Source organism: Polistes fuscatus, unplaced genomic scaffold, assembly GCF_010416935.1.
Source record: "Polistes fuscatus isolate 324 unplaced genomic scaffold, CU_Pfus_HIC Scaffold5, whole genome shotgun sequence".
NCBI classification, from domain to species: Eukaryota; Metazoa; Arthropoda; class Insecta; order Hymenoptera; family Vespidae; genus Polistes; species Polistes fuscatus.
In genome coordinates this window covers 4,127,456-4,143,113 of record NW_025113129.1, presented here as the reverse complement: position 1 = coordinate 4,143,113, position 15,658 = coordinate 4,127,456, and the positions used below count along the sequence as shown (strand labels likewise).

Here is a 15,658-nt window from a genome sequence, read left to right as displayed (position 1 = left end):
ATAGCAAAATTAAAAATGATTTTATGGATAACTACTTATCGACAATTGGTAAGTACGGTACCTGCATAAATGATTTAAGTAATTCCAAGTGTCACTCTATATATAATATATTATTTATGATAAAAATGTCATTTACATACGTAATTTAAATGATTTGATGAACATTTAAACAGACTCGTATGTAACTTTACGAGTTCTGTGAAAGACAATATTTGTAATAGATAAACTTAATAAGTGGAAAAGTATAATTTTTGTTTCGACGTAAGGTTTAACAATTTCAACAAGAAGACATAAGTTTGTTTTAAGCGTGAATAATTGACAGATATTCTTAACCTATTTTTTTTAAATACAATTACAATTTTGTACAAAATGGATAATATATTTGGAAAAGAAGATTCGGAGAATGAAAGTGAGCATGTAGAGTTAGATGATAAAGATGATAAAGATTATAAAGATGATAAAGATGATAAAGATGATAAAGATGATAAAGACGATAAAGATGATAAAGATGATAAAGATGATAAAAATGATAAAGATGACAAATTTAATACTTCATTAAGTTCTGCAATATCTAAGGATAGTGAAAATATGGATTTGGATAGTTTACCGATAAAGGTAAATTATTATATTAATAAATAATAATTCAGAGGATATAAATTCATCGCATTTATGTGTTAAGATCAATATATATTATAGGGAGAACTTGATACTATGAGCTCCCAATCTCAATCCGATACAGAAGAAGTAGGTTCTAATTCCATATGTATGGCAGCAGATGATCAGTTGGAAATAGTAAAGCACGAAATTGAAACTAAAGAAGAAGAACCAAGTACGGAAGATATTTTTGGCAATGATATTATGTTACCGCATGCTAATCATACAACTATTAAAGAAAGAAGAGAAAGTAAGGAAAAAAGTAAAAAAGAGTTGGAAGAGGAAGAAAGAGAGAAAATGCAGTAAATATGTCTTACTTTTTTTATTACAGATATAACATCATATACCTTGTTGCTGCATTTTTCAAATGTTCTTTTCCAGAGTACTTGTTTCTAACTTTACAGAAGATCAGTTGGATAGATATGAAATGTATAGGCGAGCTGCGTTTCCAAAGGCAGCTATAAAGAGGGTGAATATAATAAAATAATGATAATAATATGTTGTGTAATAATATATTACATGTGTATAATAAGTTATCTTTTATATTGTAGATTATGCAAACTATAACAGGTTGTTCTGTATCTCAAAATGTTGTTATAGCTATGTCAGGAATTGCTAAAGTGTTTGTCGGTGAAATTGTAGAAGAAGGTAAAGCTAATAATTCTTTTTATTTATATATATATATATATATATATATATATATATATATATATATATATATATATTTACATGTACGTATAAAATTAATAATTATATGTTATGTTAAAGCTTTAGATGTAATGGAAACTAGTGGAGAAACTGGACCATTACAACCCAAACATTTAAGGGAAGCAGTTCGCAGATTAAGACTTCAGGGCCAAATTCCAAATGGTCGTGCGCATAAAGCATTCTTTAGATTGTAAATTAATTTAGGATTTCATTTCCTTCATATAGTTTTTGTTTTTGTAATAAAAGAAATAATTTTAGGTAGCAGAAATTGTATATAATATTAGTTATTATATATTATATAGTAATGTCTGTATCTCTGAAAATTTATTGAATTTGCCTGATTAAGAATATTATATTTATATTTTTATACTCTTATAAACGATATATTTATATAATATCTCCTGTTAAAAAATGAATATGTAATTTTAAATTTTAATAATATTTATTTTATTAACAGCATATATACAGGATGTTTCATAATCATATATATAATAATATATGTAATATTTATAATAAAATAATAATATATTATAATATAAGTATATATAAATGCAATAATATGTGCGACTCGCTTCAGAAACAATCAGAGGATACAAAAACGATGAAAAAAAGTTTATATTACGAAACACCTTGTATATATTAAAGAGCGAATTAAAATGAATGATTTTTATAGATAACTTCTCTCTGTAATGAATTCAATGAAAGTTACAATGTAATATATGTAATTATTTGTTTCACTATTGTAACCTGTGTATTTAACTTACAATTTTGATAGAATTTTTAGTTGCGAATGCATCGCACGAACGAACGAAACATGATATGCGAGTGTTCTTCTCATTATTGTTGACGCATTTTCATTTAGTAATATTACTAAGTAAAGGTAATGAATTTACGTTCAACAGATTGGATGATATTAAATTTAGGAAGACATATATTCCTAAAACGTATAAGAACATTAACTTCTGTTACAAAGACGATTATATGATACAAAAATGTGCTCATTCATTAATTAATGAAACTATATTTTTTCACAAACAAAAAGTAAGTTTTCACAAATATCGATTTCATTGATGAAATTTAAAAGAATAATACTGTTAGTACTAAATATTCTAAAATATATTATATATTTTTTTTAGATGATTCCTCTTAAATTACAATCAAGACATTTTTACATACTGCAAAAATGCATTCGTTCTCCTTATAAATATCATCAGCGAAAGCTACTTATTTATGAAGAGAAAGATGTTTCTGAATATCTTTCTACATCTAAAAATGATTTAAAAACAAACGAGAAAACGACATCCCAATATTTTCATTTACGACAAAAAAAAGAAAGCGATTCTGAAGACAATGAAGAAACAACTAACGAAGAATGTAACATGAATTAATGAAGGATTATATAAGCGATATATTTCAATATTTCTAATATATTTCTTATTTCAGATTCAGATGACTGGGATGATTGGGGTGCTTGGAGTCCGTGCAGTGTAACTTGTGGATGCGGACAACAAGTTCGTTGGCGTCACTGCATTACGGATGATTGCGTTAAGGGTTTAAAAAGAGCGCAAATAAAAACTTGTCATCTTAAACCATGTGATAAAGGTTTCTTAAGTTGGTTGGGCATTAAGCTTAAATGAAACTTTTAAATCAAAAGAATCAACTTCTATCACTAAGTGTTTATTATTTAATAAATTACGGTTTTTTTTATGTTTACCTCATTCATTGAACATATTAGAATTTGTACTATTTTATAGTTTTATGTTCATAATTATTAAATAATATAAAAATTCTAAATGTATATACGCGTATAAAGAGTTTTACTTACACAACTACTGATATTTATTAATTAATTTATTAATAAATGTCTGAAACAGACGATGTTCAACTTTTTTTTCGGTTATCACAGGAAACCAAAATAGTTGTTTATAATACATTATAGACGTTACGTAATTCTTCTTATGCACACAAAATTTCTATAGTATAATAATTGTATACTTATTACAATCTAATTAAGGAAATCTATAACAACTAATTAATTTTTTATGCTTTTAGTTTTCAGATTGATTTCCTAACCGGTTGACATTAAAAAGTTTCGACACAGTCGTAGCTCAACATTGAATTTATGACTATTTTGGATTTCGCATGAAAATGAGAAAAGATTCTAATCTATTTCTAGGAAAAGTTAATTAGCATTCAACCAACTCTATATGTAAGTATGTTATTTAAGTAACTAATTACTAACTCACAAATTACTGTTATTTGTATTAAATTCTCTACAACCACATATTGCTTTTAAACTCTGTTATTGAAATAGTAGATGAAAAATCGAATATCAATTAGGTATTACTTTGTTTTAAGTATGGGAACAAACTTTGTCGAGAAAGAAAATTTGCAAAGCATTATAAACTAAAATATAAAGATTACTTTGCTTTGGTTTCATAATTAGATATATTTATTTTTCTTATTATATGTTTTTCATTATTAATCTTTCTTTAATACATCATCCGTAAGAACTTTTAGGACATCGAGAATATTTTTTTTTCGTAATATTTTCATTCTATATATATATATGAGAAGAATATATACATAATTTAACATTTTGTCATTATCAAAACTAATATCTCATAAATAATAGGATTCGTATAATTAAATTTAACAAAACAGAAATTTAATAAAAATAAAGCTTATTTTTGACTAATTGAAAGACAATAATAACAAAAATAATATTAATATTAATAAAATAATAATAATAATAATATAAAATATAATACATATAAATACACACGCACGCACACATATACAATAAATAGATATTAGTATATAGTTGTTATACATTTTACAGTTTTACTGCAATGAATGTGTAAGGAAAGTATACAAATTTAAACGATTAAATTTAGTTTTGGAAAATTAGCCATAAATTGTATATGTAACAAAAACAAAAATGTCAAATCTAAAATTTGGTATTGTAGTAAATTTTTATAGTTATTTCTTAAAAAGTATAAATTTATGATTGTTCGTTTATGGAAGACTTCATTTTATTACTCCGCATTGAAATAATCTTCTGTTTTGTAAATAGTTGGGGACTGGAATGTTTGCGGTTTGTTTCCTATCACAGATTCCTGGGATTTTTTCTGCAATAAGATTCTGCATAAGCAGTAAAATCTTATCCATCAAGTAGATATTATTTATACTTACGAAGAAGGATAATGGATTAAGAATACCAAAGAATCTATCTGTAACACCTAATTCAGCTTCTGCTGTGTCAACGGCTGTTTCTAAAGCTGTTAAACTTACATTAGCCGCTATAAGGACATGTTCGAGCGCATCTATTTTTCTACAAAGTGTTACTAATTCTTTTTGCATGTGTCGTATCCTTGGAATGTGTTCGTTCATACATTCTGAACTATCTGCTTGGACCTTGGAACGAGAAAAAATATTATAAATAACTGAGTTATACTTAATAGACAAGCCAATCATTTACCAAATTGATTAACTCCACGATATAATAATATATATTGTATCAGTCAACGGCGTTGTCTCGTTGAAAAAAACTAGTTTCTATTGGATTACTAAAGTTAAACAACGATGAGTATGGTTAGTACTTGAATGGATAACCATTTTGAAACACCATATGCTGTTGACCCCAGGGTTGTTAAGGCCAGAAGGGGCTGTTAGAAGGTGTCAAGGTCTCTCAAACTAGTAAATTGTATTCGTTTAGTGGTATTAACTATTAAAAAAATTTGTTCGAAAGAGTAAAAGTTAAAATTCTAAGAATGGAGTTAATTGCTTTGGCCTGCGAATGGTTTATACATGAATTAGATTATTAATTGTTAAAAATATAATTCATATTTCTTTCTAACCATTCCAACGATGGATTGAAATTCTTCCAAACGTATCATAACGTCTTCAATAGTTTCATGAAATTGTTTCATCTGAAATAAAGAAAGAACTTGAAATTATTGACATGTATACAAAGAGAGCGTAAAGAATTTAAATGAAACATGATTTAAGGGTTATGCAATTTAAAGCACACTTGCCTTAACAGACAAGTTGACTTTTACATAATCTGCATAATCCTTTGCTAGTTCTTCTATCATATTTTCGTTATGTGAGGAAGACATGTGTTTGGAAATTTTTAAATAATAAATCTACGATAATATTTATAATAACGTTGGAAGGAGGATCTTAACACACACACTATTATTGGTGTTACACAATGTTAATTATGAAATTTTTACACGATAGGATATTATCGAGTAAATTTTACGGGCAGAAAGCAAATTCCAAGATTTCTTGAATTTTATTTTAGTTTTTATTGTTTTTTTTTTCCACTTAAAATTAAATATTAATTAAGGCCAGCTTTACTTTGATCTCGATGCGCATGCGCATCGACAAGTGTTTGATCGATATATCGAAGTAAAGCGCGGATTTGAATGTATATTTAATTTGCAATAAGAAGATAAAAAACAAATATGTTTTTTAATCGTGTCAAGGAGATGAATAATTCATTTACATACCCGTTAGGTTGTGTCATTTCTTTTTTATATTACGTACATTTTACATTTTTGCACCTTATTTAATTACCTTTTGTATGCATCAAGACGAGTAAATTACAGGGAGTTACGAAAAAAAGTAAATAATGATTATTTGTCTTCGTTTTCTTACTTATCGGGTAAAGAAAAAATGTAAAATTGTTTTAAAAATGTTAATTATTACAATGTATCCATCGATACTTGCGCAACATATTTTTTCGTAGGAAATTTTCGAGACAACATTACGGAAAATGTTTTCGTAATATTTCATACTTTCACTTACCAAAGGTCCTATATTTTTCTTTTTTTTTCTTTTTAGTACGGTCGGTATTCTGTTTTCGATTTCTCTGTAACTTTCTCACATCGTGATAATAGATCCAATACGTACTTTTCACTCTTACATGAGATCCAGTTTTCTTTCATCTGATGTTTTCTTATGCGACTATTCTGTTGACGTGGAGTTTGAGATAAAACTGCAACCTTTTTTTTATATATATACACACACAAATATAGATACGTACATACATATGTAGTACTGGATAATTATTATTTTATTTTTCTTCATTTTTACATACAAATTTTTCCAATGTTTTTATTCATGAAGGGGTAAGTAAAAGACGATTAACGTTTTATTACAATAAATATTTACAATCATTTTGTTATCATCATTGCTTCTTTAGAAGGTTTTTAGCTTCTAAAGATTCTCGTGATGTAAGTCTATATTATATTATTTTGTTATTAATGTTAAATTTAAATGAATTTATAAATAGTATCATATATTTAATTTATAACGCAGTTCGACGAATAACGTTTCCTTATTACGCAATACGAATTAATATTATTCGCATTCATTATGAATTTCTTATAGTATTATCATTAATAATTAATCACTTTATAGGAAAGCAAATTATAATTTAGTTGTGTGTGCCTGTTGCCCAATAATGTTTCTAGACATTGCGTAAACAGCGTGTGCTGCAATGATGAGATGACGAGGAATAAAAAATACAGATAAGAATTCTTCTGTTTCCTACATTGCCAAAAACGGCTCGGTATTATGGACAATGCCTGCATTGACACATTCCCTATATAACATATATATATATATATAACTGTAAGAAAGTTCAAAACGTCAGGCGTTTTTATATGCGCAGTTAAACGAGAAAGAGTAAGAATAACAATAAAGTGAAAGGAAAGTTTGTCGGTAATCTATTTGTCGGTAAGGCTGCATAAAAAATAACAATGACCAATCATATTATTTTCAATCTTTTTAACGAATACCATATTTATTCTTGGTAAATATTGTACATTGAGAGGATGTAAAAATATTTAAGAATTCTTAAATATATTTAACTTATATTTTAAGACTCGAGTTTAATTTAGGTGAAAACTGAACAAATATACTCGTTCATCGTTAAAAATTATTAATTAACATAGAAATATAAAGACGAAAAATAAAGGATACATTTTTTAAGTATACACTGTTTTAATATGATGTAATAAACTTACGTCAATATTGTATTTATTTCTATTTTTCTTTTGTACCAAAATGACGAATTTGCGCAAATATACGAAGTGTGTTGTAATGTAAAATATTATTTTATAATGAAACTGCATGGGTCATTTGTGATCAGTATTATTATGTTGTTTTTTATTTAATTTCAGAATTCTTGCGTTTATAGTAAAACATATAAAGCCTGCGTAGCTGACAACGAATTAAGGATTTAGTGTTTATATAGAGCGTAGTGTAATATATTCTGGAGAAATCAGAAAAAGAATACGAACAAGAAAGACGATAAGAAATAAATAAAAACACAAATATCAAGAGAAAGTTCATCATTTTATCTCTGCAGAATTTTAATTATATAAAAATTTAATTAAATTCCGTTTTTTATATGTAAATTATTATTCATATTATAATAATCTTTCTAATTATTGAAACAACAAGCAAAAAGACTTGTACGCAAGCATTGATAGTTTTATTTTCGTAGTACTCGTGCAAAATTTAATTTATGCGCATACCAAAAAATTCGACATTTTTGTTGTTACGTGTAAAGTCCTTTTGAAGTTCCAGCTAAAGGAGAAAAAATAAAAGTGCATATACCTAAGTGCAACTTCTACTATATTCTGACATATATTTCGAAAGTAGAGTTACAGAATTTGTTTCTTCATTCGGTACGTAACATCGAATTCGTTACTCTAATTTAAAAACGATAAAGATCTTTCGTAAATTACGTTTTAATTTTTTATAAATGGAATTCAGGCAAATATAATAAATGAAATGTTATGAATTTTAATAAATTCTACGATGTGTTTTTAGAATAATTATTTATCGAATACAATAATTTGAGTTTTTTTCCAATTTATAGGGGGTTTAATTAGAAAATTGACATCGAAGAAAAACGTTCTTATCCTAGTAGAAAAAAAAGAAATGTTTTAATTATTTAATATTTACAATTCAACGGTTTGATCAATAGTTTCAATCTTTCGGTTATCCTTAGAGTTTTCTTTTTTCAAATAAAAACTTTCTAAATTAAAATGAAAAACGAATGACAACAAATCGATTGAAAATTAATCGAACGTTGAAGATATTTAACGAGAAATTTATTTAGTTTCTTATTAGAATAGTAGTTATTTTCTAATAGTTTGTTTTTCTTTTCTTTTCTTTTTCTTGTTTACATTTTAATTGTACATATAAAATCATCTCTAAAGACCGATTATAAATAATATATCTTCGATTAAATCTAGCAAACAGGTTATTTAATAAACAAAAAAAAAGATTCATGTAACAACAATTAAATACACTCATTAAACAAACCACGCCTAAAAATCTTAAATTGCTATTATTATGCATTGTTAATGTGGTGGGAGAGAACATAGTCGATCACGTATCCGGTTTGAAGATAATCTACAATATACACGGTACATAAGCTAATGAAAGGCTGTGTAAGAGCTCAGTGAGTTCTTCAACCTTGTGTCGTTAATACACCTTTCGCGGTCGATTTTTGTGTGATATTTGTTTCGCGTATTGGTTGTTTATTATTCGTATTCAGTGTCGAATATATTTGCATTGAAGAAAGTACGATTGATTTTTTTCTGTGTTAAAAAACTCGTCATAATAAAAGGTGAGAAAATTTATTGCAACTATTCATGCATTTTTTTCGGGTGTATGATATCATGTATCAAAAATTCACGTTATATCATCTCAACTTTCGTAATTATTATAAAATTTGATAAAGGATTGAGCAAAAGTTCATTCACAGGCTTGTAATACTTCTTACACGAAGAAATGGTAAACAAAGTTTTTATCTATCGAAGGTGAAAAAAAAACGTTATTACGAGACGTTAGGTATTTTCAATAACACACGAGTTTTGAACAACATCCTAAAGTTGTTTATCTCTTTCTTCTCTCGTATAAAACGGATTTAAATGTTAGTTCGTAAAGTATCTCTGTATATATCATAAATTTATCGATACGTCTATGATGCCATTCATAATTGTTTATGGATTACAAATACGTAATCGGGATGTGTAAGATACCTCTGACATCGTATACGTTCAAATTGAAATTTTCGATCGAATTAGAATAATTATATTTAACGTTAACAAACCAAAAAAAATAAAATAAAAAATAGCAGCGTTCGATAATTGCTAATTTTCGTATAAAAAAAAAACAGAAAATGTCATTATTATTTTTAATTTTATATTTTGTCTTATTATTGGCTATAAAATGCAAGACGTTGATATCGCAAAGTGCTACAAAATTATTTCAATAAATAAGCGTATACGAAGAATTTCGAAATATTTCTTTTGATGTTGGCCAAACTCTAAAGGAATAAAACAAAAAAAAGAAAAATACAAAACCATATACCTATCCATCAGTGAAACAAATTTCTGGTAAAATAATGTTTTTTTCATATGATTCAACATAATTTCATCATTGTAGATGAAACGAAATGATTTGAAATTTAACATAGATTTTTTACTAATTGAACCGCTTCTTGCTTGTTTGTTCCGCGTCAAGTGAAAGGTGCTTTCGTCATGTGAGTGATTTAATGTTTTATTATAACGATTGTTATTTTTTTTTTTTTTATATCTTTAGTGCTCACGGTTCGTTAATTCAATAAAGAGTTATCATTTTAGAGGAATAAATAATATTTAGAAAAAGAAAAGAGAAAATTTGGCTTCGGTTATTGAAAATAATTTTCAAACGGAGTCATCGAGGATGATAAATATTGAATAAATATTACAAATTGTTTTATTCTTTTTGTTGAATAGATCAAAACAATTTGATAAATTTTGTTTTGAATTTCTTTTATTTTTTTACAAAATAGAGAAACAAAATCAAGCATTTATTTTTGATCGAGCTATAAGAGAATTCTATAAATCATTCATTAGATTAACCTTTATGCCTATGTTTACCACTAAACCAGTCTTTCAGTCGACTTTCAACTATTTTCACCTATACTTTCACCTATTTACAGTTAAATCTTCCTAGTGGAACGTATTACTTGGAACATCGCTTGTTTTCTTTTTTTTTTTAAGATTGAAAAATTACTAGTTGAATTCATTGAAAATATAATCTAATAACGAATTTGAATTCTCGCGCGTTCATATTTTTCCTCCATACGAATCCTCAAACGGTCTGAAATTTCCCGATAAATTAACTTTAACTAACAATCGTTTGTTATAGAAAGAAATTATGGAGGAAAAAAGCGAAATACAGTCGTACTATAACGGCAAAACTATTTTCATTACCGGTGGTTCCGGTTTTATGGGAAAGGTTCTTATTGAGAAATTGCTTTATAGCTGTAGCGATCTTGACAAGATTTATATGTTAATAAGATCGAAAAGAGGCATCAGTCCTGACATACGTATCGCTCAGATATTCAAATTACCGGTGAGTTCTGCGTATAAATTTAAAAGGTACTGTTAAGAAACGAGATTACATATTTTTTTCAGATCTTTGCAAGAATCCGGAAAGAAAAGCCAGAAGTTTTCAAAAAATTGATACCCATAATTGGAGATATTTCTTTGATTAATCTTGGTTTGAGTGACGAACAACGAGAATTGTTAATTAACGAAACTCAAATAGTCTTTCATGTAGCAGCCATGGTTAAATTGGACGCAACATTGAAGCAAGCGGTCGATTTTAATTTGGTAAATCGATTGATATTTGGAATAAGTTTCTTTTTTTTCTCTCTTTTTATATCGCATCTAAATGAATTTTTGTCCTCCTTCCCGTTTATTTTAATCATCGTAATTTATCAAATATTAATACCTCGGATACGAAGATGTAACATTAAAGTTATATAGATTCGAAGCTTATTTAACATTAAACCAACTGAATGAGATTTTATCCAGTTATTAGAGAGAGATTATTATTAGAATGAGATTACCCAATTGGATAGCGAACGAAGTATTTCCTTTTCTTTAGAAATGAATAATATATATTTTTTTTTACAAATTATAAACTACGCAAATTTTGTTGCAAATTTTTTTTATAAATTACGCAATCATTTAACCGCGCGTGGTAGGTTTAGTGTTAAAAAGTTTGCCAATTTTTTAGTTACTCAGAAATTAAACGATAATGGGTTTGCTATTAAAGATCGGGACCAAGAAGATGTTGGATCTGAGCAGGGATATGAAAAAGTTAGAAGTTTTCGTACACTTGAGCACGGCATTTTGTCATGTCGATCAGGTGGAACTTGGTGAACGAGTTTACAATTCATCAGACGATCCTCAAGACGTAATAAGACTTGTTCAGTGGTTGGACGAGGAGATCATCGATCTTATCACACCTAAGTAATTAATTCGATGTACAGTTTCGGTCGTCCTTGACATTATTATATTTATTTCATTCATTCACGTCATCCATCAATACCGGTTATTTTTATTTCTTTTTTTTATTGCTGATAATATAAGCAATACTCTATCTGTTACTGAACTGATTAATTACCTTTGAGATTCAACATTTAATAAACGCTAGAATTTATCTTGTTTTGTAGAAAAAAAAGTATAATCGACGTTAGTATCTTTGAAAATTGTTTCTATCGCATTTTATCGCAAAGAGTTAATTTACTTCATATTTTTTCTTTCTTTTTTTTTGTTTTTTTTTTGTTTTCTAAATTATTTAACTCATTTAATAGAATAAGATTTATATTGTATATATATTATGTAATTTCTTGATTTTATTATTTTATGATTCTAGATTGATAGCTCCGCATCCGAATACTTACACGTACACAAAACGTTTGACGGAGAAAATAGTAACCGATGAGTATCCTAACATGCCAGTCGTCATAACAAGACCTTCCATTGGTAAACATAAGAAATATTTAATGCGAAGGGTTGAGAACTCTTGCGAGATTCTGCTATTGCTTTCTCTCACTCTCTTTTTCTCTTTTTCTCTTTTTCTCTCTTTTTCCCTTTTTTCCTGACAAGAATTTTGATAAAAGATGATGTAGTAGAGGAACGTAGTTTATTCGATCAATGCGATCATGTGTTATAAAGAAAGTCTTATATAAGCCGATCCTTTGGCATTTAGAGGATTTTATGTATATTTGAGGAAAATTTATTGTTATACGACTAGATACGCGATAAATTTTGAAAAATTTCGTTGGTATATATATCTAAATAAATATATGCGCAAACATATATTAACATTTAGGAAGTTTTTGAATTTTGTTTTTTAATTTGACAATATTCTTAACTCGTTTTAATATAACATGGGACATTATGTATAATTTTAAGCTAATGTAAAAAATATTTAATAATCAATTTGAACAAAAATCTTTTTCGATGATGAAATTAGATAATTTTACGATTACAGAATATTTTCTATCCATTTGGTTTTTAAATATTTTATTGTTCATGTCAAATAGATGTGTTTTCAAAATCTAATGTTAAATAAATAGAAGAAGAAGAAGATAAAAAAAGAGACGAAGTAAACGTACTTATTAGATATTAAATCGAAGAGTTAATAACGCTGATTATTACAGTTGTACCGGCTATTAAAGAACCTTTGCCAGGTTGGGTGGATAATTTGAACGGACCGATAGGTCTTACGATTGCTTCCGGAAAAGGTGTATTAAGGACGATGCATTGCGATCCTGATTATCATGCCGAAGTTACGCCCGTTGATTTGGCCATTAATGCATTGATTGCAATCGCGTATAAGGAAGCTTCAAATAGGAACAAGTAAGTTAAAAATTTAATTGTTAACTAATTTCTTTTTAATTTAATTAATTGTTAATTAATTGTTAACAACAATTTATTTGATGTTTAATATAATATTAAGTAAATAACAATGTCGAGAGATTACTTTTAATCACAGATCGAAAAACATTCCGGTTTACAACATTACGCAGAGCTCCATTGAACGAATAACCTGGGGTAAACTTGTAGAAAACGGTAAACATATTGTTTACAAGTATCCATTTGATGGAATGATTTGGTATCCGGACGGCAACATACGGAGAAGCAAATGGGTTCACAATATTATGCATTTCTTCTTTCACGTCATACCGGCTTATTTTCTCGATTTTTTGCTGTTAATATTTCTCCAAAAAAGATTGTAAGTATAAATTATAAATGCACGAAGTTTGCGTATGAAGTACTGACGAGGAAGTCTGGATTATTTATTCCGGATCATTTATTTTTGTTGCAGTATGGTACGTCTTCAAAAAAAGATTGCGAACGGCCTTCAATTATTGGAATATTTTACTACGCGAGAATGGTACTTTCACAATACGAATTTACTAATACTTTGGGGTGAGATAAATTCGAAGGATAAGGAACTTTTCCAATTTGATGGAAGCAAAGTCGACCCGATAGAATACATGAAGACCAGTGTATTGGGAGCTAGACAATATTGCATGAAGGAAGATCTCTCTTCTTTACCGAGAGCACGGATGCAACTAAAGATGTAAGTATCTCAAATGCTAAAGAATTTTCATTATAATCCTTTTATATTATCTTTTATTCCCCCGTTTTTTTCTCAATTTATCGAATTATCGGCTTCTTTTTAAATTTTATCTGGGCTGTGTATTTAAACTTTTGGGCCCTATATATCGAAGGGTCCCTATCGAATTTGAATTCATAGGAATTTTTTTGTCTTTTTTTTTTTTTTTTACAGAAGTTACGATTCCAAATGATTCATTGACAAATGCGATCTTATTTTTTCTAATTTTGTTTTTTTCTTTTTTTTTTCTATAATTGTTACGCTCTCCATAATTTTTCTTATTTTCTTATTTCTTTTTTTTAGAATGTACATCATTCATAATATAGCAATATTTGCCTTCTACTTTGGCATAATTTATTTCTTTTACACGCACTTGGAATTTGCTCGAGTTTCTGTGAATTACGTCACGGATAAGATAAAGATGCTGCCAATAATGGGAGATGTTATAAAGAAGACTCGTATTTAAGACAAATAATCAACAACAAAAATTTGCTTATTTACAATTTCTCTATATCGTTCAAATATTTTTCTATAATCATTTTCTTTTTTTTTTCAACTTTTTCAAATACTGTGATATAGGTTTGTATGATATGAAAAGGCATGTGACCATGCGTGTGGTGTACTTTTTCTTAAGTTTTAAGAAAAAGATGAGCTAATAGGAAAAACAAAATTTTTCCTAACAAGATAATCTTCCTTTTTAAATAGTTAAAAAAGATTTTTCTGCTATCACATTATGTACTATACTATCGCTATAATTACCGTTCGGACTCGAGAACCTTAATAGAATAAGAAGAAATAATTATTCTAACTAAACTTTAACAAAAGATTATTTATTTTTTCAGTATTTTAAAATAATCGTTGGTAATTATTTTTTAAAATAAGTATTCGGTGTATATGATTGAGTCCGGTATATCTAAATAATTATGTTTCGATATATATACATATATATAATAGTATTTTCATACTTTCTTAATTAAAAAAAGATCAATAATGTAGTACGTGGACCTTCCAAAATATGGATACACTTACTAATGCTAAAGTAATGGAAAAGAAAAAAAAGAAAGTAATAGAAAAGGATTTTCGAAGAATGGATAAATATACTATAATAAATACAGTTTTAAACTGTATAGGGATATTGTATGTATATACACATCTGAATATTAAATCTTTCCTATGCGTTATATTTTTTATGGTGATACATGCATACATTATATATATAGAAGTAATATATTACGTTTGTATCATTTTAATTTAAAGTGGAATAAAGAATCTTTTGGGAAGAGTATAATGAAGGTGAATAATTCGTTAATACGTTACTTACCAAAAACAAATGGCACACGTGGCAGAAAACGTGTTAAATAATATATAACTCTTATCTTATAATATTATTTACCGAGATATGCAATATATTATAAGGTAGGAGATTAAGTAAGGACTTAAATGATCCTATTGTTTGCTGAGATGCTTTATAAGGTAGAAAAAAAGTGTGATATAAAAGAACCAAAAAACACGTAATATAAGCACGCAGAGATATATACAGGTATTACACTTACGTATCGTTGCACGATGCATTGATTTTCACGTTGAAAGATATCATTATTGACTTGCTTTTACGGTCATCGACGGAGAACGTATTACACTTTTTTAAAACTTTTCCGCTATCACATTATGTACCATACTATCGCTATAATTACCGTTCGGATTCGAGAACGTTAATGGAGTAAGAAGAAATAATTATTCTAACTAAACTTTAACAAAAGATTATTTATTTTTTCAGTATTTTAAAATAATCGTTGGTAATTAT

At 27.4% G+C, this 15,658-nt stretch overlaps 4 protein-coding genes across 5 annotated transcripts; 3 read left to right on the top strand and 1 right to left on the bottom strand.

Annotated features, from left to right (window-relative positions):
• Positions 1 to 121: 121 nt before the first annotated feature.
• On the top strand, positions 122 to 1,623 carry LOC122522103 (transcription initiation factor TFIID subunit 11). Its single transcript, XM_043642908.1, has 5 exons — positions 122 to 615; positions 697 to 956; positions 1,036 to 1,123; positions 1,206 to 1,302; positions 1,423 to 1,623. The coding sequence occupies exons 1-5, from the start codon at positions 370 to 372 to the stop codon at positions 1,554 to 1,556; spliced, it is 825 nt and encodes a 274-aa protein (XP_043498843.1). The 5' UTR covers positions 122 to 369; the 3' UTR covers positions 1,557 to 1,623.
• A 226-nt stretch (positions 1,624 to 1,849) lies between these two features.
• LOC122522101 lies at positions 1,850 to 3,646 on the top strand. 2 transcript variants are annotated; one of them, XM_043642906.1, is made up of 4 exons: positions 1,850 to 2,403; positions 2,499 to 2,736; positions 2,806 to 2,964; positions 3,415 to 3,646. In XM_043642906.1, the coding sequence occupies exons 1-4, from the start codon at positions 2,182 to 2,184 to the stop codon at positions 3,432 to 3,434; spliced, it is 639 nt and encodes a 212-aa protein (XP_043498841.1). In that variant the 5' UTR covers positions 1,850 to 2,181; the 3' UTR covers positions 3,435 to 3,646. The 2 variants fall into 2 exon arrangements, with proteins under 2 accessions (XP_043498841.1, XP_043498840.1); XM_043642905.1 differs by lacking the exon at positions 3,415 to 3,646 and having other exon boundaries at positions 2,806 to 3,235.
• A 171-nt stretch (positions 3,647 to 3,817) lies between these two features.
• LOC122522102 (biogenesis of lysosome-related organelles complex 1 subunit 4) lies at positions 3,818 to 5,757 on the bottom strand. Its single transcript, XM_043642907.1, has 4 exons — positions 5,400 to 5,757; positions 5,223 to 5,294; positions 4,558 to 4,779; positions 3,818 to 4,493 (listed from the first exon to the last, which is right to left on the bottom strand). Exons 1-4 carry the CDS (start codon positions 5,481 to 5,483, stop codon positions 4,401 to 4,403), a joined length of 471 nt encoding a protein of 156 aa, XP_043498842.1. The 5' UTR covers positions 5,484 to 5,757; the 3' UTR covers positions 3,818 to 4,400.
• A 3,109-nt stretch (positions 5,758 to 8,866) lies between these two features.
• On the top strand, positions 8,867 to 15,037 carry LOC122521926 (putative fatty acyl-CoA reductase CG5065). Its single transcript, XM_043642677.1, has 9 exons — positions 8,867 to 9,016; positions 10,585 to 10,791; positions 10,854 to 11,051; positions 11,500 to 11,696; positions 12,103 to 12,212; positions 12,893 to 13,091; positions 13,228 to 13,467; positions 13,561 to 13,818; positions 14,158 to 15,037. The coding sequence occupies exons 2-9, from the start codon at positions 10,594 to 10,596 to the stop codon at positions 14,318 to 14,320; spliced, it is 1,563 nt and encodes a 520-aa protein (XP_043498612.1). The 5' UTR covers positions 8,867 to 9,016; positions 10,585 to 10,593; the 3' UTR covers positions 14,321 to 15,037.
• Positions 15,038 to 15,658: the final 621 nt, after the last annotated feature.